Here is a 27,031-nt window from a genome sequence, read left to right on the forward strand (position 1 = left end):
CTCTAAGTTCAATAACAGTATTATGAGACTAGGTACTTCACAGATGTTAACTTTCCCTCTAATCCCGCCACTGGTCCACCGTCTCTACCCGTGCCCCGCTTAGAGCGAAGTCTGCCCCTGAATGCCCGTAGCAGCGGGTCCAGGGTTCATGTGTCCCGTACCTCCGCCTCCGCCACCACCGCTTGCGTTTCGTCCCGCCGCCGCAGCCGCACCGCTGGCCACGTTGCGTTGCCGCAGATCCGCCAGATCCAATGCGGGATCGTCGTCATCCGTCTCCAGTGCGGGATTTATGCGACCGTTCATTTCATCCTTTAAATAAATAAGATCAAATCGTTACTCGCCATCATGTGAAGGAGTCGGGATGAAATAGTGCCAAGCAACATTTTCTGGAAATGGACTGTGGCTACTATCTGTTGCTAAACAATAAGCTCATAATGCATATCTTGCTGTAATATGACTACAGAGAGCTCTGTTGATAAATTATGTTATCGCACATAACAATTTTAAGTGGAGTTTCCGGTCAAGACAGTGTTAAGCAACTGAGTCATCCACTATGCAGAATGGTATGTAAAGGAAATCTTGTGTTTGGGAGTGATAACAATGATTCATATGAATTTATGCTCAATTATGAAGAAGATTCCGGCTGCATCCAACCAGAAACCAATAAAAATACTTCTAAAACAGAATTTGATGTGAGTGTTGTTCAGTTGCGCTATAGTAACAGAATAAAACGTTCAGAAAACAGTTAGATTTAAGTTCTATTATGATAAATAAATAATATAGTTTTATTGCCGCTCAACATTACAATAGTTATGGACAACGTCAGATATGTGTTGAAAACCAAGGTATAATGATATTTCTTTGGTTCTATTTTAAGATTTCCTGTTTCTCATTTCAATAAATTAGAATAAGTAGGCTTTATATTATACTTATTCATAAACAACAATGGATTTGTGGCTTAGCACTTTACTCTTCCTGTAGATAAAATAAAATAATTATTTTACTCATTCTATAGATTGAAATTTGTTGCTTGACACTATCTTTACCCGATATTCAATTCCTAATAGAATGAAACCAATATTTCATCTAAGAGAAATGGAAATCGTTGAAACGTCGTGACCTTATGTTCCTTGATGCAAGGAACTACGATTTGCAAACGGATTATCAAAATTCTCTATCGTTCAGGAGATATGACCCCTTGAATAATATATAATGAAAAACGCAAATTGGCAGTACATTATTTCTTTAGGAGAAATTAAATTTCTGAAAAAACTTTGGAGAAAGTTACCTCAAGAGTGCCATATTGCATTTAACAGTTCCGATAGTATTTCTTAATTTAATTATATTTTAAGAAGATGAAATACCTTTCCGACCATGGTGGCTGCTCCATACATGCGACCCATGGCTCCTGCAGTCATGGACATTTGTTCCCCCTCTGCCGGTTCACCCACCCTCACCACGTCTTCAGGGATGTTCACCACACACTTGAACCAGTCATAGCCTGGTGCCAGTCGCCCTGTCTCGAATGCCCATCTGAAACAAACAATCATATATAATAAAGTCAGAAATAATGTGAGGAAACAGAAAAACAAGATCGGAAATCATTAATCAATATAATCAAGAACATTTTTTGCAGAGATTCCAGTTTTTACTCAATCGACATGGACTTTAACCGTATTTGATACTTCCAACCACCAACCGTATCACCCGGTCTCTCAGACTGGAAGCTTAATTTCATGGTGTGAAACATTAGTTTTTGTAATTTCATAGATTCTTATAGTTTTTCATATATAATTTGCTCAGAGGAATGTAAGTATAACAAGAGACACATCTCAAGGAACATTTTCTCTATTACCTATAATTTATTAAAAATTAAAAATTGAGAGTAAACTAAATAATGTAAATAATTTTATGGATAACAACATATTTACAAGTACTTATAGTTCAAATATACTAAGTATTGAATGGAGAAGACAATGAAATTGTCAAAAACCACAGATTTATTGATACTTAGAAAGACTGGTTTCGGTTATTACACCATTTTTAATCTCTGATAAAGTAAAACTAAATACAGGAGCAGCAGAATTGATACTAGTAGGCGAGTACTGCTATTGGTCAAGGGCATGAACGCCTATAGGCTTCATCAATTATTCTGCGGCTCTTGTATTTAGTTTTAGTTTATCAGAGATTGACAACGGTGTAATAACCGAAACCGGTCTTTCTAAGTATCAATAAATCTGTGGTTTTTTGACAATTTCTTTGTCTTTTTCATTCAATATGAATAAATACAAATAAATAATAATTGTTTTGAAGTGACACATAACCTCTAGCTACATTTGGACTGTTGTATAAATTAGAATTGGAAACGTTTTGGGCGTAAGTTAGCCTGTGGTAATTTTCTGTAAGTTGTGTAACTCTGAATGATTCAATAAATAAATAATTACCACAGCATCAAATTCTCAACTACACAAAAAGTTAAAATAAACTAAGTGCTCACTCAATACGTCATAGCGAATGAAGATAAACCAGATAGAAGATAATGAGGAAAAAAAGAAGATAAATTTGACACAATTCAAGAAAACGTAAAATATTTTCAACAAAAAACTTTTTCTATAACCTAGCTTCTACTAAAAAACAAAATCAACTCGAGAATAATGTGAACTCTTGATAATCCAACTTATTTTTCTTGATCCGTTCACTGAAATCCGCATCAATGATACGTAGTACCATAGATAAAGGATAAGCATAAGGATAGCTATATTTCTTGTCTCTGGTAGTACTCAATGATGAGCCATTAAAGAGTATCCTCCGGTATCACAGACCGGGAATACTTGTATTGATGAATCACCAACCGTATCGTCCGGTACGATACCGGATAGCGTGAGCAATAAACTGAGGCTATGACTTTCGGAATGACTTTTCTAATCACACTGAAACGACTAGTAATTTTTTTTTTTTGGAAAATATCACTCATTTTATTTAAAATTGAAACAAATTCAGGGTGTAAAAACAGAGGCGATTTTTTCACAACCAAATACAATTTTGAGACTGCTAATTTGTACTATAAGCAAAATGAACATTAGGCCTAATATCAGAACAGAACATTGTAAAATGTGCTACTCATTTAATATTTCCTAAGATAATTTAGAACAATATATCAAGTAAAACAACATGATAAAGAGCATGAACAACATGACAATTGTTCTCTGATTTTCATTGGACAGCTACTGAGGAGGGAGGAGCCAAATGGAAAGTCAGGTGTATCAATAATGAGTTGCGAAATTTTTGTACCGTTCTCAGAGACCGGTGATACAGTTGAAGTGTATAATCATTAAAATATAGTTAGGTTTGAATAGTAGACTCACTTGGTGACCCAAGACACTCCGACCAGCGTGATGAGAGAGATGAGCATAGCCATTGTGCGGAAGGGAAACAGCTGACGTTGCTCCTCCTCGTCCCAGCCAGGGTAGTGGATGAGAGCAGGCAGACCCATGAGGGGCTCCCCGCCTGACAGGCGCACCAGGAACGCCATAATGTAGGCGGCCAGCGAGCCGTATGTGTTGCAGTGGTGTTTGAAGTGGACCACCATCAGAAGCTGCGGGAACAGGATTACGTAGACCAGGTCTGAACACATTGACCTGCCAAAATAAATCAAATGTTTTATATGATGTTGCATTTATTAAAATAGGATAATTTATTTAGCATATAGCCCTACGACACAAATCTTTATGTTATCTAACATAAGTCACATGATATGAACGTTTTACAGTTGAAACATAACCTATTTTTGGACATTTTATTAATTTATCAAAATTGGGAATGGAATAGATTTGGGCCAAGCCTGTTGCTCCTTCCTAATCATATTATAATATGATTTGTGATTCTGTCAACGAATAAATAAATAAATATATAAACAATAAAGTCATCTTAGTCAGAAGTTTAGAAAAATAATAATAATAAAAAGGTGGAACACAAATTAAAAATAAAATTTTAAAAGTTATAAATATACATCTAGTCGGTTTAAATATGCCATCAAATAAAAATAAAAACTCTACAGTAGAATAAAAATACCAAGTAACTGTCAAATCAACGGACTTTAATGAAATTTAGAAAGATCGGTTTCGGTTGTTACACCATTGTCAATCTCTGATAAACTATAAACTGTTTATAAGTGATAATCTTATAAACAGTATCTCTGAGTTTATAGTTTATCAGAGATGTGATGTAACAACCGAAACCAGTCTTTCTAAATTCCAATAAAGTCTGTGGTTTTTGACAATATCTAAGTCTTTTTATTTAATATGAAAAGTATTAGTCTTTCTACTATCACATATATGAACTTCTCAACTACACAAAAAGTATAGTAGAAATAAAACATTTTCCGACTTGGGGAGGTATGCAGAGCAGACAGATGGCGCACCAGATCAGTAAATTACTGTGATGAAAGATTCGGATTCAGCGCCCTGGAATTAATAAAATGGTTCGCGAGAACTCTAAAATAGTCGAAAATAATAACTCCGTGAGCTCTTTAATGTTAATAATGAAGAATTCTATTTATATGAAGAATTCGGTAGAGCCTATAGCAAGAAAGTAATGGTACTGTACAATAATAATACCAGTGTCTCCCCAAAATCTCAATTAGCTGTAGAATAGGAATAATTCAATTTTTTATTCAATAGGGGTATTCACAAAGTTGGAGTTAGCTGGCTAAGTCGAGCTATTCGCTAACTCCAGCTATTTGCTGAGTCTGTGTTAACTCAGAGTGCTATAGTGCTACGTTAAAAAGAAATTAACGGACGAGATAGCAGATAGTGCAGGTTTGAGTCTGCTAACTCACTCTCACTAACTCTGTTAAAACGGCGGCCATATTTGTTTTAGTCATATTTAGTAGCAAAGTGAGGTTATAATCTTTGAGTTACACAAATTATCCGCTTGGAACGCTAATAGCAGATGGTTTTAGATGGGGCGTTCACAGTCCAGAGTTAGCAAATAGCACTTTAGCTGGCTAAAACAACATTGTGAATACCCCTAATAAAAATTAAATTATTTTATGTATTATTTTTGTATACTTGTGTGGAATTTTATTGATTTTGGAATTGCACTTGAGCTACAATTGGGGTCGATTCATCCAAATCTAAAATAAAAATTCATCTATCTTCATTATTGGACGATTTAGATTTCGGTGGAGAGGATAGCCTTAAAAAGTACAGCAGGCGTATTTACCAAATTGACGATAAAACTCAGTGCTTTCAGAAAGGAAACTAGGTATACCAATCATGAGGTGGTGTGAAACACTCACTTAGGACTACAGAACGCGTCCGCATTAATTACAGCCTCTAGAGTCTCACTGTTGATAATTTTAAATCGAAGTCTAAACAGTAATAAATTTGAGTTCAAATCGAGATTAAATCAGTTTTGGGCTTTCAGTTTTGGTTGTATCATCAAATATTTGTGACATATTATATCGAATATGAATCAATATTGTTTTCAAAACCGTAGAATATAATCGTATGAAAATTCGAATCTCCTCTTCTGAGTCTCTCCTAGCTTCTAAACCAATATTTCACAAAATGTATATTATACATCCAGTCTCAAATGATTGATTACGGAAGTGCAATATCTTATTTTCAACTTTTAATAATGATGTCGATTTTTGTCTTACATTTCAATCGGAAAACTCCATTCCATATTTTTGTCAAATTTGCCAGTGGAAGAAATCTCAAAACATCCCATAAACAAAAGGAGCAATTCCATGAATGAGAAGAAATTAATTAACGATTTTATATTGTAGCTCCGTTTGTTTGGTAAATGAAAGGAAAGACATCAAAGTTTTCCACACTAAACTGAGTACTTTGTTCACACTCAATAGCGTATTTAGTTGAATAGCGGGGGCATAAAAGTCTCTCACACCAAAAACAGAGCCCTATTTTTGTGTCAAAGAGCATTCAGTATTTTATCTCATAGCTGGGAAACGTTTTCTCACTCTGGAAAGCGTTGATGCTAAACTGTGAAAGAGAGTGAGACTGAGGGAGTGAAAGAGAGTGAGAGATATTCAGCCCCAGCGTTCCATAATTATTTGTCAATTAGTGAGCCATAATTAGAAGCGGCCATCCCACACAAGGTGTGGGAGGGCAGGGAATTTCGAATCGGTGGGTCACTGCTTGAACTCTTGACCTTTCCTATGAACTCCCCCCTCCACCGGATTCACCACCCCCCCACCTCGGGGATCGATCCCCACAAATTCACCTCCCCGAAACAACTCAATGGAGCTTGCGTAGTATTTTGGTATATACGGGGACTGATTCGATTAAGATGCTTTTGGACACTTTTAGTGCGATGGGATGACGTGAACACCCCACCTGGGGCCTGTTCTTTGGGAACTTGAAAGTCCTGTGATACGGGAAAAGGGCATAACGGACTCACGTACTGGGCATAAATAACTTCATGTTAAGAGCGCCGTTGATACTTGTCTAGTGTGTGGGCATTTTATAGTCATTTTCTTCTGTTGAAGGACTCGTATATTATAGTTCAACACGAACTTGTTGAAATGGAATGCATTTCTGCGATAGTATACGCAGATACTGTATATGTTCATACTTCTCATATATACCTCATCATCATATATATTCGAGGGTCATATATTATTTATTGGTTTGACCATTTCTACAAGTTTAAAAAAAGGTTGTAGTTATTTTTAAAACAACTCATCTGAATCCAATATTATTATCGTAGTCACTGCTTTGAGAGACCTACAACTAGTAGTTCTGTGAACAGTAGAACTCGCGCTCAGTAGGTTACATTGACCTGTTGACGTCTCAAAAATTAATAAATAATTATCAAACTAAAATGTCTAGAAAAAAGTCCTAAATGAACATAGAACTTTCTGTCCTATCGTACCGTGACGTGTTGTCCCGGAATGTGAGTGTGAGCGCTGTTATCAGGTCTGGCTGCCGTCGATACGCCAATTCCATCAGAGAACAATTCTGTGTTGTCGTGTTGGCGAAAAATCGAGGTGTTGAAATTAACAAAATAAACTACCATAATGCTGATTTCCTACAAACTTTATTTATCACTTTTCATGATTTAAGAAATCATTTTTTTTTCAATAATATTTGTTGCAATTTTGATCATCAGATTGGAAACGAAAAATGTAAAAAAATGTTTTCTATCAATAACTACAAACTCTAAACTAGAATCATGACCTCAGCTTATGGAAAGACAAAGCTAGTAGATAACTGTCCACTTATAGTTATAGACAGTTGTCTACTAACGTTGATGGAAAGATACATTATTTTCAAGATGTTCGATGTTTTTGAACGGGTAGTATTTTTGTCCACTAGACAGCTGATTTATGATGAATAAAATTCTATAGTTGGATTTTTACAGTAATATTGGCGTATGAAGAAGGCTCCTTTTTCCTTTTATATTTATTATCTTATAAATGCAAAATTTCCAAACCTTGTATATACGCCGACGCGCAATTAAAAAGGAACATACCTGTCAAATTTCATTGATATCTATTACCGCGTTTTGCCGTAGATGCGTAACATTAAACATTTAAACATAAAGAGAAATGTCAAACCGTCGACTTGAATCTCAGACCTCACTTCACTCGGTCAATAAACATAAAAACAGAAAGAGAAATGCGAAACCGTCGACTTGAATTTTAGACCTCACTTCGCTCGGTATGAAGAGTTTCAGTCCGTCAAGATCTCAGTTAATCAAGTTTCATAAGATATTGAGACAAGTGGGAAGTAAAGCCGTTTAGTTCGTCAAATCTCACGGCTTGAACTCTTTGTTGCAGGCTGATACATAGTCAGCTTTACCGTTGCACACTAGTTGGGGATTATTGGGAATGGGTTCTGGGGGAGCTATTAAAGGTTGAAGGTCAGATTAGGGAGAGTTCAAGGGTGAGGCTTCTGCTTTTCAATGAAAATATGCTACTATCATTTTCTGGTAATTTTGGAATTCAATACAATCATGATACTATTTCCACTGAACTTCCTGGAAGCAACAAGAGCTTGACAAACTGAAAACTGGACGAACACAAGTTGCCAGAATAATCCTTGATCAACTGAAATCTCGATGAAATGGATGTCACCCACGGTGAGCACCATCTTCATCTAGGTATTATTGAATTATTGATTATTTTTCATTCTCTCAGATTTTAGCGCCAGTGAGTTGTCGAGGTGAAATAATTCGGAAATATTGTTATATTCTTCATTTTTTTGTGATTTTATCAATATTAAAAGCGCAGTAAACAATAAGAGATCAAATCAGAATCTGTCAACTTATAATAATGATGCTCGTTATGTCACAAGTGAGGACTTCAAGGATTTCCTTCATGTTGTCTGTTTCGACTTCTCTGCACTCATATTTCACGTGGTCTGACATAATTAATACTTCTCCATTCTGATATTAATCAATTTCAGCTTATTACTGATCAACCTGAGTTGGGATCGATTTCGAGTACCTGTATTACTTCAAAAATGTGAGAGAATCATCAGAAGGGATACAAAAATAATTTGTGAAAAATATTGTCATACATTTTCAACGGAACATCGAATAAATACATTGATATATTGATGGATTTTTTAAAGATGATTATCAATTTTCACTCACCAAAGCCCATAGATGGAAGGAATAGTGAGCGCCATAACAGTGGAGAGAATACCAACAACAAATATTGATATCCTCATCACCCAGATGATTTCCTTTTCGGAGGCCTGTTAACAAAAACAAATTTAAAATTTATGTTTCAGTCGAGATAAAAGTTCATTTGATTTATTCAACGTTTTGGAATTTACGGTAAAACCTATTAGAGTATCATGAAATCTCTCAAAGAGTATGATAATTAATATTATAACAGGTGTAACAATAATATCATAAAAACTGTCGGTGAGATAACTTCAGGGGGATATTCATCCTATGAGGTTTATAGCTTCATCTTGCCGTTTGTATATGATGTTGGAAACCGTTCATATTGTGCTGATCTATAATGAGGTTCAAACGGTGTAATGTCAGTGAAGAAAGATGAGAAAACAGTGTTGCCGGTTCTCTGTTTTATAGCAAATACCAGTATATCTGATGAAATATCACCTGTTAAAAATCACCAATTTCATTTTATTCGTCAAGAAACTATATTTTTCAATGATCGTCTGTCTCATTTGTCAATGACTTGTCTGTCTGATTTGTCAATGACTTGTCTGTCTGTCTGTCTGATTTGTCAATGACTTGTCTGTCTGTCTGTCTGATTTGTCAATGACTTGTCTGTCTGTCTGTCTGTCTGATTTGTCAATGACTTGTCTCTCTGTCTGTCTGATTTTATAATTAATTCACATGATTAAGTTCGAGTATCTTGTATCTAATTTCATTTCTACATAATTGAGAAACGATCTGCAAACGCTTTGGAAGTGCAAAAGGATAGCGCAATCTACGTTTCGAATGATAGACAAGGATAGCAACATCAATATCAATGGAATACTGCCATTATAACGTGAAGCTCACTATACTTTGAGTGAGAGTAGTATGATTCCACGTGAATACTCCATTATTAGAAGGACAAAAAGGTTAAATGAACTTGAATTACTGTCATAAATGTTATGAACTGTCATTAATGCAATAAACTACCCCGTTCATACCAGCAGTTCCCCTTGGAGAATTCTGTAGGATTCACATCCCCATGATGATTAGGGGGAATCATTCACCCTGCGATAACCTCCTTCTCAGTTCAGTGCTCGATTATCAGTTAATTGGAGATCTCCATCTCCCTTCCTCTCTTTCTCTCCAATCTAAAACCAAATTTCCATCTCTCTCTAATCTCTAAACTTCAATCTCTAATCCAATACCTCTCACTCTTATCAAACGTCTTCTAGAACCGGACATTATTAATGCATCAATTGACATGGGTAACTCCAATACGGTGTAGTTTCATCATTTATTGATATTCTCAAATCACGTTTCTGTATATACACCACTTTTATAATTTGACAGACTTTGAAATTTTCCGGATTCTCAGAGAAATTTGAAGAATGCTGTTTGATGGGAATAGATGGAAAAAAATTGGAAGTTGCATTTTTTGTTCAATTGCTAATTAATGAATAATTATTATTAAACGAAAATCTCAATTAAATGCTGTAAATCACCCCGAAGACTTCTGCTACTGCAAATATATGCCTTTTGCTTTACTCGATCACTTTCTATCATTACGGTTTTGGCCAGTCGACAGTGTAAGAACGGCACAGTATGAAAGACTTCCAGGACCAGCGTCACACGTAGCTTCACGAAGAAGAACTCGATTAGAGTTTACATTGGAAATTTTTTTCCAATCTGCGTTATTTTATAAACGCTCTGTATACCATGAGAAGTCTTGACTCTATGACAAAATCTCTCATTATTCCAATATTCTGAAGTCAAATAGACCTATGAGCATTCAACTTCAACGTAAATCTTCTATCTGTGTTTTTTCTGGAGGTATTGAGAGATTCTAAACGTGAATTCATATACATTCATCCGTCATAAGGTAAAGAAAAGTAGCTATCATTAAAGAAATCCGATGCTCAATTTGAAACACTGGAATCTGGTTTTATTATCTATTATTAGTATTTTAGTCTTTCTCAATTACGAAAGATTAGAATTGATCATTAGGATTGACAAAAAATTTATCAACATCTCTTTTTTAGGTAAAAAATAAAGGCAGCTATTCTATTCTATTTATCATTAGGTAGAACGAAGTAACTATCATTCCTGATACTTGATGCTCAATTTGAAACACTGGAATTCAGTTTAATTGTCAAGTATTCGTATTTTAATCTTCCTCAATTACACAATATTAGGCTTTTATTCATTCAATCATCCAGAATTTCACAGCTTTTGGAAAAGTACCACAGACTGACGCCCGAGAAGCTTCCAATTATAATTTATTCTACAATTTAATAATTGTAGTTTTCCAGATTGAAATTTCAATCTTTCAAACTTCTCATAATAATTATGATTTAATGATTACATATATTCTCCCGGGAAATATTAATAACGGTAACATCAACTAGGATCACTCCTCAGGATTGGAATTCACTCTTTAGATCACTGGAATTTAGTTCTATTGTCAATTTATTTTCATTCTAATTTTCCTCAATTACACAAGACTAAAATTCTATTTATTCAATAATTATTCAGAATAATACAACTTCTAGAAAAGTACCACAGGTACACTACTTTTTTGGTAGAGAGTTAGTGGGAAGGATATTTTTAATATTCTTTCCGAAGAAAGGACTACCTTATTATTTTATCTGCCAATGTTATTGCATTAGTCTCATTTGTATTGCAAATAAATGGAAAGAATGGACATTGATATGTCCAAAACTCCACCAATTTATGTAGATGCATAACAATATAATTATCTATAGTTATTATAATACAAATTACTTTTTCATATCATATACAGTTCAATAATTATTTTCTTAGTCTATATTATGTAAATTCATCTTCATTTTGCTGTATTGTGAGCTATTGTATATGAGTGTATAAGCCAGTATATATTGTAATCCACATAAGTTTAATAAAGTACTCAATCAATCAATCAGGCTACAGCTCAAAAAGCTTCCAATTCTAATTTATACTACGATCCAATAAATTGTAGTATTAAAACTAATATTAGGATATTAGGGTTGATCATTGAATTCAAGAATTGATCATTGATCATTGGGTTGGATTCGCATATAAATTTTAATCCATCAGCATCCTCATAATTTAACTCACTAATATCATAGAGAAACAATAGCGTAAGTAGATATCCCATGGTATAGGGTGTTTACTGTTATAGGGCACAACTTTTACTGTTATCTCAAGCCGATTACTGTCGAATTTTACTGTTTTGTTTGGGTGAGAGTGTAGGAACGGCACAATATGAGAGACTACCAGTGTCACACAGCTTCACGGGAAAGAATTACATGAACTATCGGATTGAGATAACAGTAAAAGTTGGGACATAAACGCCCCATACCATGGGATATCTACTTACGCTATTGTTTCTCTATGCTAATATACTCTTGGGAAATATTAATAATCGTAACATCAACAAGGATAACTTTTCTGACGCATGGTACTGTTTCAAGAAACTCGAGTAAACACTGATGAGGTAATTCCTGGAGAATACACGACGTTAAGGATATTCATAAATCCTTATAAAGAGGCTCCTGGTGTTTCAAACTTCCTCTATTAGGCTCTTGCGTGCTATTAGCCGTGAATTACCAGGTTTTAGATTGATTATTCCGATAGAGCCACGTCTCACTTAACAAAACTCTCCGCATTATGCAAAGATGTTATACCTGAGAGCTTCGTGTTATTATAAAGAAACGAAAACTGTTCAGTCTAAATTATCTCAGTCAAAAACGTTTTAGATTTAGTTAATCTCTGGTGTTATGAAGGTTGAAGACAGAAGTATTTTCCGGCTACAGCACTAGTTCTCAACCGATAAACCAAACCTTTTTTTGGTGAATATGATTTGTATATGATTGTATTTTTATCTGATTTGTATCACCGTCTGATTTGATATGTACGAGCTGAGTACTGGGTGAGGTGTGTTGAAAGGTGATAGCAATATGGTATAAGAGTATGGGGAGGAGCTCTAAAGGGACGATGACAAACTGGGCTGGAAAACCAGCCCAGTTTGTCGTCAGCCCACTTTGTCGCCAGCCCAGTTTGACGCGGTCCCGCTCTAAGACCCATTTCAGAAAGATAGGAGTGATCCAGAGACACATTATCAGGGCTGCACTTGGCAAACAAAGACGTTACCCCAGCTCTCTATTATATAACGAGTTCAAAGTACTTTAAATTGGACAAATTTTTGTAAAGAATTTAATTGTGTATCTGAATAAAAATAGAAATCTGCTCACAGCTCATGTAAAAAAGTACAGTTTTCGTTCGCCTACCATTTTTCCTGTACCACGAACGGACCTAACTGTGTGTAGGAGGCAATTTGATCATATATGCCATAAATTAATCAATTGTATACCGGAAATTTTTTAATGAACAGGATCTCAAAGTTAACTTTGCAAGTAATAGAGGATTGAATAAAATCGCAGGGTGAATTCAATAATATCAATAGTATAAGTAATTGAAAACTTCTGTACCTATATATACTTTTCAATTTCTCTTTTCTTTCTCTTTCTCCTTACTTTCTTCTTTCGCTTTTCATCCTCCTTTCTCTTCCCTTCTTCTTCTTCTCTCACTCTCTAAAATTTATCTAACATTTTTGTGAACATAAAAGTGTTTTTATTTTCCCTTACAAACTCTATCAGTTTAGAACTATGTCCTATGCCAGCGCACAAACCTGGGTTTTGCTGGCTTTGTCAGATAGAAAACAAATTATGTTTAATTTAGGAGTTTTTGTGTTATTGGAATCTTATTATGTATTCCTTGCTTGTCTATCATTTCTATGATTCATAGTCTTCATTGTATTGTTTTCAATTTGACAAAATAAATTTGAATCTGAATCCGGAATGATCAGATGATACTCTATCTTCACCACATAGGCCTATAACCATCCTCGGTAAATTAAGGATCTATATGCAAAATTTCAAGTTAATCAGTCCACTTCAGACGTGATGATGCGTCATTCGTGAATTTACTATCACGTACGTGTAAAAGTCAATAATTCTTTCCTCAATAGATTGAGATGGAAGCATCTGAATTTAAAAATCAACTTTGTGAAAACAATTTAGGACTGATTATTATGTCAACTGATAATGAGAATTTTTTTAAGTGGAAAACTACAAGACTTAACCTATTTGTAACCTTATCTAAAGTTGGGAAAGTAATAGCACTTATTATTTCTCTTCCTATCATTTTGATGATTTATTAATTGTAAGAATTAATAAACACAACAATAATAGCATAAGGACAACCTTATTATTTCATCTACCAATGTTATTACATTAGTGTCATTTGCATTGTTAATGAATAAAATAAAATAATCAATAAAGAGAGATTTGGATAGAAGTCCTGAAATCATCAACCAAACATAGAAGATGGTCAAATAGTTAGAGACCGAAGCCACAGGTTACAAGAATTACGATTGTCAAATCATAATTTGGTCATAAATTACAATGTTATGATAATCAGTGATGAGCTATTATGATTTACTATCTTAACGACAGATATCACCATCAAAATTCCAGCACATGACAGAGTTTTGTAACATTATTGCAGCCGATAAATCTTGGAGCATTGTGAGTTTCTGTGTGCAATAATTCAAATTGTGTCACCCATTAGTGGTACTCACAATGCAAGGATAGTATATATCTATATACTATTCTTGCTTACAAGAATAGTATATAGTATATTATATATAGTAGATATACTTACAATGAGCGCAATGATTATCATCCGACCGCAATTGTCTTCAAAGCTCGATTCAGATCATATTGTTGTAGCTACAATATTACATCATTACTTTAAATGAATTGACCACAGTCATCTGTGATCACATGGGATACTTCAGATCATATTAGAACATTGTAGCTATAGAATTATTACAGAATTATTTGAAATGAATTGACCACGTCTGTGATCACATGGAATATTGCATAGCTTGAGAGGAGTTCTGTCCTACTCAACTTATTTCTGTAGTCAATATGGTTATTGTTGTAAGTTCACTGTACTACTGTAGTTTGAATATTTTCTTGTCAGAGATGATAGTGTAAATCACCTACTTCACCACATAGGCCTATAACCATCCTCGGTAAATTAAGGATCTATATGCAAAATTTCAAGTTTATCAGTCCACTTCAGACGTGATGATGCGTCATTCGTGAATTTACTATCACGTACGTGTAAAAGTCAATAATTCTTCCCTCAATAGATTGAGATGGAAGCATCTGAATTTAAAAATCAACTTTGTGAAAACAATTTAGGACTGATTATTTTGTCAACTGATAATGAGAATTTTTTAAGTGGAAAACTACAAGACTTAACTATTTGTAACCTTATCTAAAGTTGGGAAAGTAATAGCACTTATTATTTCTCTTCCTATCATTTTGATGATTTATTAATTGTAAGAATTAATAAACACAACAATAATAGCATAAGGACAACCTTATTATTTCATCTACCATGTTATTACATTAGTGTCATTTGCATTGTTAATGAATAAAATAGAATAATCAATAAAGATAGATTGGATAGAAGTCCTGAAATCATCAACCAAACATAGAAGATGGTCAAATAGTTAGAGACCGAAGCCACAGGTTACAAGAATTACGATTTTCAAATCATAATTTGGTCATAAATTACAATGTTATGATAGTCAGTGATGAGCTATTATGATTTACTATCTTAACGACAGATATCACCATCAAAATTCCAGCACATGACAGAGTTTTGTAACATTATTGCAGCCGATAAATCTTGGAGCATTGTGAGTTTCTGTGTGCAATAATTCAAATTGTGTCACCCATTAGTGGTACTCACAATGCAAGGATAGTATATATCTATATACTATTCTTGCTTACAAGAATAGTATATAGTATATTATATATAGTAGATATACTTACAATGAGCGCAATGATTATCATCCGACCGCAATTGTCTTCAAAGCTCGATTCAGATCATATTGTTGTAGCTACAATATTACATCATTACTTTAAATGAATTGACCACATCTGTGATCACATGGGATAATTCAGATCATATTAAAACATTGTAGCTATGGAATTATTACAGAATTATTTGAAATGAATTGACCACTTCTGTGATCACATGGAATATTGCATCGCATTATTAGAGGAGTTCTGTCCTACTCAACTTATTTCTGTAGTCAATATGGTTATTGTTGTAAGTTCCACTGTACTACTGTAGTTTGAATATTTTCTTGTCAGAGATGATAGTGTAAATCACCTACTTTATCACGTAGGCCTAGAGATTTCCTGTAGTATACTCTAATGAGTACTGAATATAGGATTATTGATTTAGGAATCGATCTAGTATCTGAAAGCAAGTTCCTCTCATTTACAAAGTCTCATCATTTCTGATTTTCTGCTTTTTTCCCAATCCAGTTCTAAATGATCCCCTGTTATTACTTTCATATTATTGAATATTTTACTTTCATATCATAGTATTGCTTTCCAAAAAAAATTAAGGTACCCTAATTTCAAGTTTTCTATACGTTTCAAGTCCCCCTGAGTCCAGAAACATGATTTTTGGGTGTTGGTCTGTGTGTGTGTATGGTGTGTGTGTATGTGTGTATGTCTGTGAACACGATAACTCCATTCCTATCAACCGATTGACTTGAAATTTTAAACTTAAGGTCCTTATACCATGAGGATCTGACAATAAGAAATTCAATAAAATTTAATTCAAATGGCGGAAAAAATGGCGGATAATTACTAAAAAAACCATGTTTTTCACGGTTTTCTCGAAAACGGCTCTAACGATTTTCTTCAAATTTATACCATGGATAGTTATTTATAAGCCCTATCAACTGGAATTAGTCTCATTTCTGGGAAAATTTCAGGAGCTCCGTTATATTCTTGAGAAAAATGGCGGATAATGACTAAAAAACCATGTTTTTCACGGTTTTCTCGAAAACGGCCTAACGATTTTCTTCAAATTTATACCGTGGATAGCTATTCATAAGCCCTATCAACTGGAATTAGTCTCATTTCTGGGAAAATTTCAGGAGCTCCGTAATATTCTTGAGAAAAATGGCAGTTACCAAAAAACCATGTTTTTCACGATTTTCTCAAAAACGGCTCTAACGATTTTTTCAAATTCATACCCTGTATAGTTTATTCATCAGATCTATCAACTGGCATGAGTCTTTCTCTTGGGAAACTAATGGGGGTCCACCCCATCCTTGGGAAATGGACTTTGTAACCTCCATCTCGTGCATGTGGTAGGTAGGTAGGTAGGTAGAGCAGTTTATAAAAAGTACTGAGTCATAGTCAAGATATTTCATCGTAGAACAGCTGCTTTAACGATTTAAAAAAAATCATCGAATTTCACAATTTACACAAGAAAACAGTACTCGAAAACAATAATTATATATACACATAAACAGTAGTCTGATCGTAGTTTCAAATATCTTAACGACAGATATCACCATCAAAATTCCAGCACATGACAGAGTTTTGTAACATTATTGCAGCCGATAAATCTTGGAGCATTGTGAGTTTCTGTGTGCAATAATTCAAATTGTGTCACCCATTAGTGGTACTCACAATGCAAGGATAGTATATATCTATATACTATTCTTGCTTACAAGAATAGTATATAGTATATTATATATAGTAGATATACTTACAATGAGCGCAATGATTATCATCCGACCGCAATTGTCTTCAAAGCTCGATTCAGATCATATTGTTGTAGCTACAATATTACATCATTACTTTAAATGAATTGACCACAGTCATCTGTGATCACATGGGATACTTCAGATCATATTAGAACATTGTAGCTATAGAATTATTACAGAATTATTTGAAATGAATTGACCACGTCTGTGATCACATGGAATATTGCATAGCTTGAGAGGAGTTCTGTCCTACTCAACTTATTTCTGTAGTCAATATGGTTATTGTTGTAAGTTCACTGTACTACTGTAGTTTGAATATTTCTTGTCAGAGATGATAGTGTAAATCACCTACTTTATCACGTAGGCCTAGAGATTTCCTGTAGTACACTTTAATGAGTATTGAATATAGGATTATTGATTTAGGAATCGATCTAGTATCTAGAAGCAAGCTCCTCTCATTTACAAAGTCTCATCATTTCTGATTTACTGCTTTTTTCCCAATCCAGTTCTAAATGATCCCCTGTTATTCCATTGGATTTGATTCGATCCTGATGCAAGTAACAGTTTTTTTCAACCGAACTCAAACTAAATCTCTCAATAAAAATTTCACAAACATATTCATTGTCTTACAAATTATTGTCCTACTTCACAAACCTACTCGTTAGGAATCAATTGTCTTGCAACATGCAAGAGTCACAAGCTTTGGCTTGAGCTCAGTTGAGATTCGTTTGAGCTTAGTTTGAGCTTATTTCAAGATCAGTGAGAGATTAATATTTGAGCTTCGTTTAAGTTTAGTGAGAGCTTAGTCTGAGCTCATTTTATACTAAGTTCAGCTCAGTTCGAGCAAAAATGAACGAGATATCATAATATAGATTTGTTTCTCTGTGGTTTGAGATAGGTGTGGGATTAGTTTAAACATATTACCCTTCTTCGCTTTTTCGTTACTGCTAGTCTCAAATAGGAAGGAATAGAATGATTTATTCAAGAAATCTTGTGCACTTACTTGATAATAGCATAAATGTCGAAACATGTCGCGAGTAACATTTTTTTTTAAAAAAGAGTAGGCTACTTAGATTTTCATTATTTTCTAGTTTGAAAATAGTTTGAGCTCAGTTGAATTCAGTTTGAGCCTAGTTTGAACTCCAGTTTGAGCTTTGGTTCTTTTTTTATTTTTGAGGTTTGGTTCGGTTCAGTTTGAGCTTAGTTTGAACTCAGTTTAAGCTTAGTTTGTGCTAAGTTTGAGCTCAGATTGAGCTTAGTTTGGGCCTAATTTGAGTTCCGGTTTAAGCTCTAGTTTAGTTTCTGTTGTAGTTTTGAGCTTTGGTTCGTGTTCAGTTTCAGCTTAGTTTGAGCTCAGTTTGAGCTTCAGTTTTTGATCTAGTTTTGAGCCTTGGTTCCTGTTCAGTTTGAGCTTAGTTTGAGCTCAGTTTCAGCATAGTTTGAGCTTAGTTTGACTCACCCTCTGTCGGAAGATGAGTTTGTAGACGTTTCTGGCGAACATAGAGCTGGCAGAGAGCACACTGGAGTCTGCACTGGACATGACGGCCGCCGAGACGGCACCCAGGCCGAAGAACGACACAAAATCTGGTGTCAAGTACTGCAGCACCATTGGCAGGATCATGCTGGTCTGCTGTGACGTCAGAGGGTACGGTCCTTTGTAGTCGGTCTCGTTCCAAGCTGGGGACAGAAAATAGAAAAATTCTGATGAAATGTTTTATTTATTACATGGATATATTATACAATTATAGTTTATTAATAGAGCAGACTCTGGAAACAAGTGCTTCAGCACCATTGGCAGAATCATGCTAGTCTGCTGTGACGTCAGAGGGTATGGTATTTTGTAGTCGGTCTTTGAAATCAATGAGGAATTGCATTCTTTCAAATGCGAATGAATTATCTATAATATAATAAAGGAAAGAATTGGCTTGTACAGGAACGGGATACGAAATTCACAAATGACGCATCATCACGTCTGAACTACTGGAGTAATTGTCCGTCCGTCTGTTTGTATGTTCTACGATAACTTCAGAAAGAATTGTTCAATCAGCTTCAAATTTTGAACACATATTCTTCGAAGTGTGTATCTTGTTCTTAATAATTATTCGTACACGTATTCTTGCTCAGAGTGTTAAACTTGTGATTAGAAGGTACCATTAATGTTCACTAACACTTGATTATTCAATTTATTTCATCCATGTAAGATCAAATGTTAAGATCGATGAATCAATTTGAGATATCGTTGTGCGGGTTTCACCATCAATTTCCTTTCGATATTCTGTATCGAAATTATGTATCACATGATGACCACCTTCCCATTTGAAAAAATGAGGTTGGAATCAAAATGAAGCTGGATTCGAAATGAAGTTGGATTCATATGACGGATCTAAGATGGAGGAAAAAAGTTTTGAAGCGACCGAAAGTAGTTTTTTTCAATTGGAAAAGAATCTCTATGAAACCTACTGTCATGATATCATACTTGTAGAATTGATGTTCAGCTGTTTTCATAATAATTCTCACCAACTCTTTATGATTACAAGTTGCGGATTTCAATACAACAGTTTATAAGCGAGTTCCTTAACCCAGGGGTCACTAGTATTTTATCAATTTCACTAATATGATTGGAATCACGGGAATCTACTAGAGAAGGTGGTGTGAAAAGAAAAGTGGCACCAATGTATTCCTATCATATTCACTGACTTTGAAACGTGAATATAACTTGAGAAATTTTTTTTCAATTCATTACTTTTTAAAAGTCATGAATAAGCAGATTGCTGTTCCACATTATTATGGAGAAAATGTATTCCAAATATTGATTAATTGAAAATATTCAACAGTCGACAATGGGAATAGATTCATTCTACATAATGTCTAGTTTAAAGTCTCTTCTGATTTCTCTTTACGTCTCTCTTCTCTTTCCTTTCTCTCTCTTCGCTTTCTCTTCTCTCATCTTTTCTCTCTTCTCTTCTCTATTCTACCCCCTCTCCCCATTGTTTTCTTCTCTATTCTCTTCTCTGTTCTCTGTTCAGTTGAAATGCGATTGCAGCTCATAGCCTACACAAATTGCTAATGGCAAAGTTGACTATCAATCTGAGAATAGATGTATTCTGCGAAATGGATTCACATTTGGAGCGATAGTTGACATTCAAATGCATTATAGTTGACGGTTCCATCTCTCCTACACTCTGTGGGCTCTGAAAGGTCACACTGTCACATTGTGTGTGCCCTTGCTTCTCACATTCTACATCCACATCTCTTCTATCAATTCATTTTCTCTTGTTTCCTTTGCTAATATCCCATCATCTCTCTCTTCTTCTCTCCTGGGATCTCATCTTACCAGATTTTTCCAACTTCTTCACTTCCTCTCTCTTCTCCGCTCATTTCTTTTTCATCCTTTTCTCCTCCCATCCTCATTCCTCCTCTTTTCTCTTCTTTTCTCCATTCACCTCTTTATCCCTTCCATCCACTCGCCTTTTTCCACTCTTATTCTTTCATTTTCCATTTTCCTCCTTTTTCAGCCCTCAATTTGTTTCTCTGATTACCTCTTTTTCCACTCATCTCCTCTTTCTTTTTTCCTCTCAGGTTTCCCTCTTATTCTCACTGTTTCCTATTTCCTCTTCTTCCGTTTTATCCCTCATTTTCTCCAAACTCCCCTTATTAATTTACTTGATTCTTCCTCCAACTATTATCTTCTCTCGTCAACTATCCTCTTCTCTTATCACCGCTTCTCTCAACTTTCATTCTCTTCCTTTCGTATTGTAACATACATAAATAAAGAAAACTAATCTAATCAAATCTTTCCTTCGCTTCTCTTCTCTCCTTTTCTCTCCTCTCCTCTCCTCTTCACCTCTCTTGGAATGTACAAATATAATTAATCAACAAATTTTCAATATGAAAATTTATCATTTCTTCATTGAACAATCTCTTGAATAAAATATAATTTATTATTTTGAACAGGTATGAACAGTTCTGTTTGTACTGAAAAAAATGAAAATTCAGTTTGGACCAGGTTTCTCATGTTGTTTAATATTAATTACTGTTTTATTATTGAATCCAATTATTTGAATAATGATTTCTATATTCTACATTACACACTCGATAATTTAATCTATAGATGAGTTGAGCCTAAAGGTGCGTACATACTTTTGCTCTGCTCCGCAACCGAACGTCACTCCAGCAGAGCGATTGATGATCGACCGGGGAGCAAGAGTGGTTCGACCGGGGAACGCGAGAAGATCTAACATCTTCTGTAACGTTCATGATGGGTGCGACTGCAGAGCGGGGGTGGAGCGACTGCGGTACGATGGAGGAACGAGGGCGGTACGAAGGCGGAGCGTGCTCGGTGCGGGTTGGAAGCGCGTATATGTGTACGCAGCTTCAGAAGTAATATTAGAGTGAGTATTCAGTCACAATTCATGGACAGGTGTGTTGGTAAGATATGTAAATTGAAATGGTCTACACACGCTGACATTTTAGTACTGTATAATCGTCTGAGGAAATATAGGGGCATGTTGAGTGGGATCAGGAACACTAATTGCAAATACTGTACATGTAAGGTCAGAATAGGATAGGAATGCTAAAACTATCAATGTCCAAGCGGATGGATATGACAAATTGGGAATAATTTCACAGAATAGAGAATAAGGACTGGAGAACAGAAGAAGTTAGGGGGAAGAGGATGGAAAGAAGGGTGACAGAGTAAAAGAGAGAATTGGTTGATTATCATGCATTGATTTTGAGAGAAACGGGTGAATGAGAAAGAAAGTTTAACTATGCATTGATATTGTGGAGCTTCCACATGATTGTAAAAACGCATTCATATTTGCAAATCAACCAACATTTATCAATTTTTTTCTTCTTCTGACTTCCACAGTATAGGCATGATTGCCTGTCCCGGTCTTTGAAACAGCTTTTTAGAAATCGAAATTTCACCAATAATAAGATTATAATGAAAATTCATCTTTATAATAGTGCTCAATTTCGAAACCGCGAAAATTTTCCCTTGGTCTGCCAACCTGCTGATTTGTAATTGAGAGCTATCACAGGGATACCGGTTGGCATTCTGTCTACATTTATGCGATATCCATCTACTTCACAATTTTTTAATTTATCAAATTTTCCAACAGAATTGCTGTAATTCATCTTCATTCATTTTCTCGTGGCTGGAGCTCCAGGCTTCTTTTTCCAGTCATGCCAAAAAGTATTGTAATTTAATGATTATTTTGTTTGTAAAAATATTTCTTGTATTTGGCAATAAATTAATTATTCATTATTCATTTATATCAGTACAGTAACTTTTAATGTTGTAAAGTACAAACTATCTATCTATCTACAGTTAAAGATGATGATGAAACAATAAATGAAAAGAGAAGCCCATATTCGATCGATTTTGGGATTAATCGATTCTGGATATCGATTCTATCAGATTCTATCGATTTTATTCTTGGATTAGCAGGTAGCCCGTCGGTGCTCCGCAAGTGTCTAATTACAAACCTGACAAACTGAATAAGTGACCTACTATTTTCTTGAAGAATTTATTATATGCCAATAACCATCTTCGATGAATAAATAATCTATTTGTAAATTTGAAGTTAATCAGTCCAGTAGTTCAGACGTGATGATGCGTGATTCGTGATTTCCTACCCCGTACGTCTATGAGCCAATTCTCTTCCTTATTATACTGTATTATACAGTACAATATAGATTAACAAGTAAACATATTAGCCTGACATATTATTATCTTTATAGAAAGGAAATGAATAATGAGGTGACCGAGAAAATGAGAAAACGGTGAAAGAGATCAGAGAAATTGGAGTGAAACAGGAAATGATGTGTTCAGGTCAGTTTCATGTCATACACTTTTTTATAGCATACTGTATTATGTATTAGGAAGTGTATTGTGTACGGTTAGGAAGCGACAACAGGGAAATAGAAGAATGATGAAAAAGAGAAGAAGAAAAACGAGAGAAAAAGAGGAGTGGATGAATGGGAGATACGGAAGGAAAGGCGTGAGAGAAAAGGAACTGCATAATTTAGTGACTGATGTTTGCTAGCCGCTTCGTATAGCGGTACATTCCCATTAACCGTTCTCTTATTACGGCACCTGTGAGCTTGTACTAGTGTACTACTAACCGTTGATTCAACTGGAAGAAGTAGTTGAGTTAACAACGAATTTTTATCAACGTTGGCACCTGTAAGCTTGTACTAGTGTAGTACTAACCGTTGCTTTAACTGGATGAAGTATTTGAGTTAACAACGAATCTTCATCCACGTTTATCAATGTTTTCCTCCTTCTTCTAACTGTGTATGAGTATAGGACATACATTACAGGAGAAAAACATTATTTTGAATTAAGAGTGATGGGAGACTTTGACAGAAATTTCGAAACGCAGATACTACAATCATTGACCGGACGTAGTGGGGTCTTTGTTTCAACTCGGATTTTCCTTTGTATGTCTGTATGTAACGCGATTACGGTCAAACGCATTGATAGAATTCGATGAGATTTGGCAGGTATATTCCTTTTTCAACCGCGCGTCGATGTATATACAAGGTTTTTTTTGAAATGTTGCATTTCAAGGATAATATGAAAAAAAAGGAATTTCTCCATACTCTGATATCACTATATATATCATCTACTTTGAAGATAGGATTAATCAGACTATAGAATTATTCATATTCAATCAGCTGACAAGTGGATTGATCATTGCATGCATTACACAGATGTCTGGCCGTGTCTATTTCTATAATGTAGGGGTTCAATATTTTTAGTTCTCACATTTGAAAAAGAAATTTAATAGATGATTGAAAATAAAATATAAAATGATCAAATGAACTAAAGTTGAAAAAATTATAATATTCTTGATTGAAAAAAATTAATTTCAAAATAGTTGAGAAATATTTCATGAGACGGAACTGGATAAATTATCACATTTGATACAAATTTAAACGTGAACTGAGTTTATTATCATAAGTGAGTTTTTGAAAAACAAATAAGAGTTTTTAAGAGTCAACTGAATCAAGTAGAATAGGTGACATCAGATACTTGAGAATGAGAAAACTGCTTGAGGTCTACTGTTCACAGAACTACTAGTTGGAATAGTTTGATAATATAGTTAACTACACTCTATTGAGTTGTAGTATTGTGGTAACCGTTAAATTGAATCAAGTAAAGCACATATTTGACAGCAATGTCAAGGAAGAGGACTTCGAAAGTCATCAATTGAATGAATGGTGACCGTGTAAAACTAAATCTATATGTTTAAAATTTCTGAAAAAGTTTCAGATTCTCTCATTCTCATGACTCAAATATAAATATGTATATAAATACACAAAATATACGTCATATCATAATATTTTTAGCACTGTTGTGAATTTCATCGATATTGTATATTTCCTCTTATTTCAAATTCGAATTCAAATTCTTATTTACTCATTCATTTATTATCACAATAAGTAGATCACCGGAATGGCAGTGGGAGGGAAATAAGGTAAAGTTATGTTATTCCTCTCTCAAATTGAGATAAGATAAACACAGTCAGATAGAGGTTAAGTCTTTGGTTCTTCAAAGTAGTCTTGTAGAAATCCTGCAGATTATCAAAATAAGTTGCTATGAAACCAGACATCGAAGAAGTATTTTACATAATTGGAAAAAGGGAGCAGACCAAAAAATAACTTCATAAGCCGTAATGGTAGCATACGTACTCTGAATTACAAAAAGGCTTATGAAATGGGATTTTTTTATTATTTCTAAATCCCTCTCGCTTAAGTGTTCATAATAGTGCTAAGAAGTAATGTACAAGATTTTAGACGTCTACCACAAAGGTTTCCTGAAAAGAAGGTGTAATAAGTGTGAAAAATTATATTTTCAGGAAATGGATTTGGCTCACACTCAGAAGTTCCCTGGAGTATAAGAAGGGTTATCAGGGCCTTTTCCTCAAAAATCTCATCCAATCTTATTCTTTGTGAACTCTTCTGTTGTCTGCATTTTTTCTATTATTCCAATACATTTTTCTTCTCGAAGTATCCTCCGGTTGTCAATGTATTTATTTCATTGAATGCACAAAATAACTGCCTGAGTCTAGACCAAGAGTTTGAAGCACAAGACTCTTTGTGATGTTGCCCTCATTATACTGTCTTGTTTGGCTACGGAAAGTGTTAAGCTCTGTATTTTTTAGTTATTTATAAAATTGTTATGTTATGATATCAAGTTTTTCTTGTCTTGTTGGATGTGTGAGTTGATGGTCTGTGTTGAGTGTTCATTCAGGACGATTACACGTGAGTACAATGAATATTATAAACGAAACGATAGTAGCCATCTAGTCAGGATTTCGATTTCTAAGTGCAAGTCAAACAATCATCAGGCCGTTATTTGTCTTGTCACTATCTCGGTGTGCTAGTGTTAGTAAATAAAAAACTGTGTTTCAGTCGGTAGTGTGTCTGTGTTGGAGAGTCAAACTTTTGAGTCGTCCAGGTGTACCAACTAATTATTGTGGACCTAACAGCAGTATTTGAAGGATTGCTCTCTGTATCAGTTCTTGCCAAAAATTCCCTCATTATACTGTCCAATAGCATCATAGACTCCTAGTTTGAATATGTCCAGTCTCACAAATACTTTTTTTGGGAATTCTACATCAAATAACAATGTTCAGCGAATCGCTCAAGTTTTCGACTCCTCCATGAATGCACTCGAATGAGCAAAGAATAGCATGATAGTGAATATTTTTTCTTCCACATCAGTGGTTGATCGGATCCTATCATATGAAACATCAATTCAAAGCAGATACATGACAAGCTATCGGTACATGACAAAATCGAGGTATTGAAAAAAATAGTTTTTTGGTCTGCTGCCCTATAGAAACTTGGAATAGAAATGCTTCAAACCCAAACATAGAAGATATATTTCACAGTATTAGATAAAATGGTAACTGTTAATGAATGGAATGGATCCGACTGTTGAAGTGCACATGAACATTTGAGTAACAAAACAGTGTTGAAAAGCATGAAATGGTAGTCAACTGCTTTCCTCGATACTCTTATTTGAACATCACTTTGACAATGTTCATCGAACATAGAATTGAAATCTGAGAAACAAGTTGGGACCATAAGCTTCTTCGACTGTGGAGAGGATCCGGTTGAAATCACTTGAAGAAATTGTTCAACCAGTTCACAACTGGAAACAGTTTCCTTTACTAGTCTGTTGAATCAACGAAGACCTCTCTCCACTTTACTAAACACATTCTACAGTTTACTAACTGGAAACATTTTTCTTTACCAGTCTGTTAAATCAACGAAGCCCACCTCTAGCCTACTCTCTTCCACACACAATTCTATACAGTTGACAAACTGGAACCGTTTTCTCAACTAGTCCGTTGAATCAACGAAGCCCACCTCTACTCTCTCTTCCGCACACAATTCTACAGTTGACAAAATGTAAACAGTTTTCTTAACTAGTCCGTTGAATCACCGAGCCTACCTCTACTCTCACTACCACACACAATTCTACAGTTGACAAAATGGAAACTGTTTTCTCAACTAGTCCGTTGAATCAACGAAGCTCACCTCTACTCTCTACCACACACATTTCTACAACCCGAGAGAGAACCCAACGCAACCTTTCAACCTTTCTATCGATCACAACTGTGATGACGTCAAACAATCCCCGGCCACTACCAGAGCACCAGACATGAATGGTGGAGGTCTCTCCGACCCCCTCTCACCACCCCGGGGTCCCCCAGACAT

The 27,031-nt window shown here is 34.9% G+C and overlaps 1 protein-coding gene across 1 annotated transcript; it reads right to left on the bottom strand.

The window, feature by feature from the left end:
* On the bottom strand, nt 1-27,031 carry LOC120349730 (high-affinity choline transporter 1-like). Its single transcript, XM_039420280.1, has 6 exons — nt 26,947-27,031; nt 18,753-18,970; nt 8,623-8,726; nt 3,366-3,638; nt 1,365-1,533; nt 1-309 (listed from the first exon to the last, which is right to left on the bottom strand). The coding sequence occupies exons 1-6, from the start codon at nt 27,029-27,031 to the stop codon at nt 100-102; spliced, it is 1,059 nt and encodes a 352-aa protein (XP_039276214.1). The 3' UTR covers nt 1-99.

Source organism: Nilaparvata lugens, chromosome 2 (assembly GCF_014356525.2).
Source record: "Nilaparvata lugens isolate BPH chromosome 2, ASM1435652v1, whole genome shotgun sequence".
Taxonomy (NCBI): domain Eukaryota; kingdom Metazoa; phylum Arthropoda; class Insecta; order Hemiptera; family Delphacidae; genus Nilaparvata; species Nilaparvata lugens.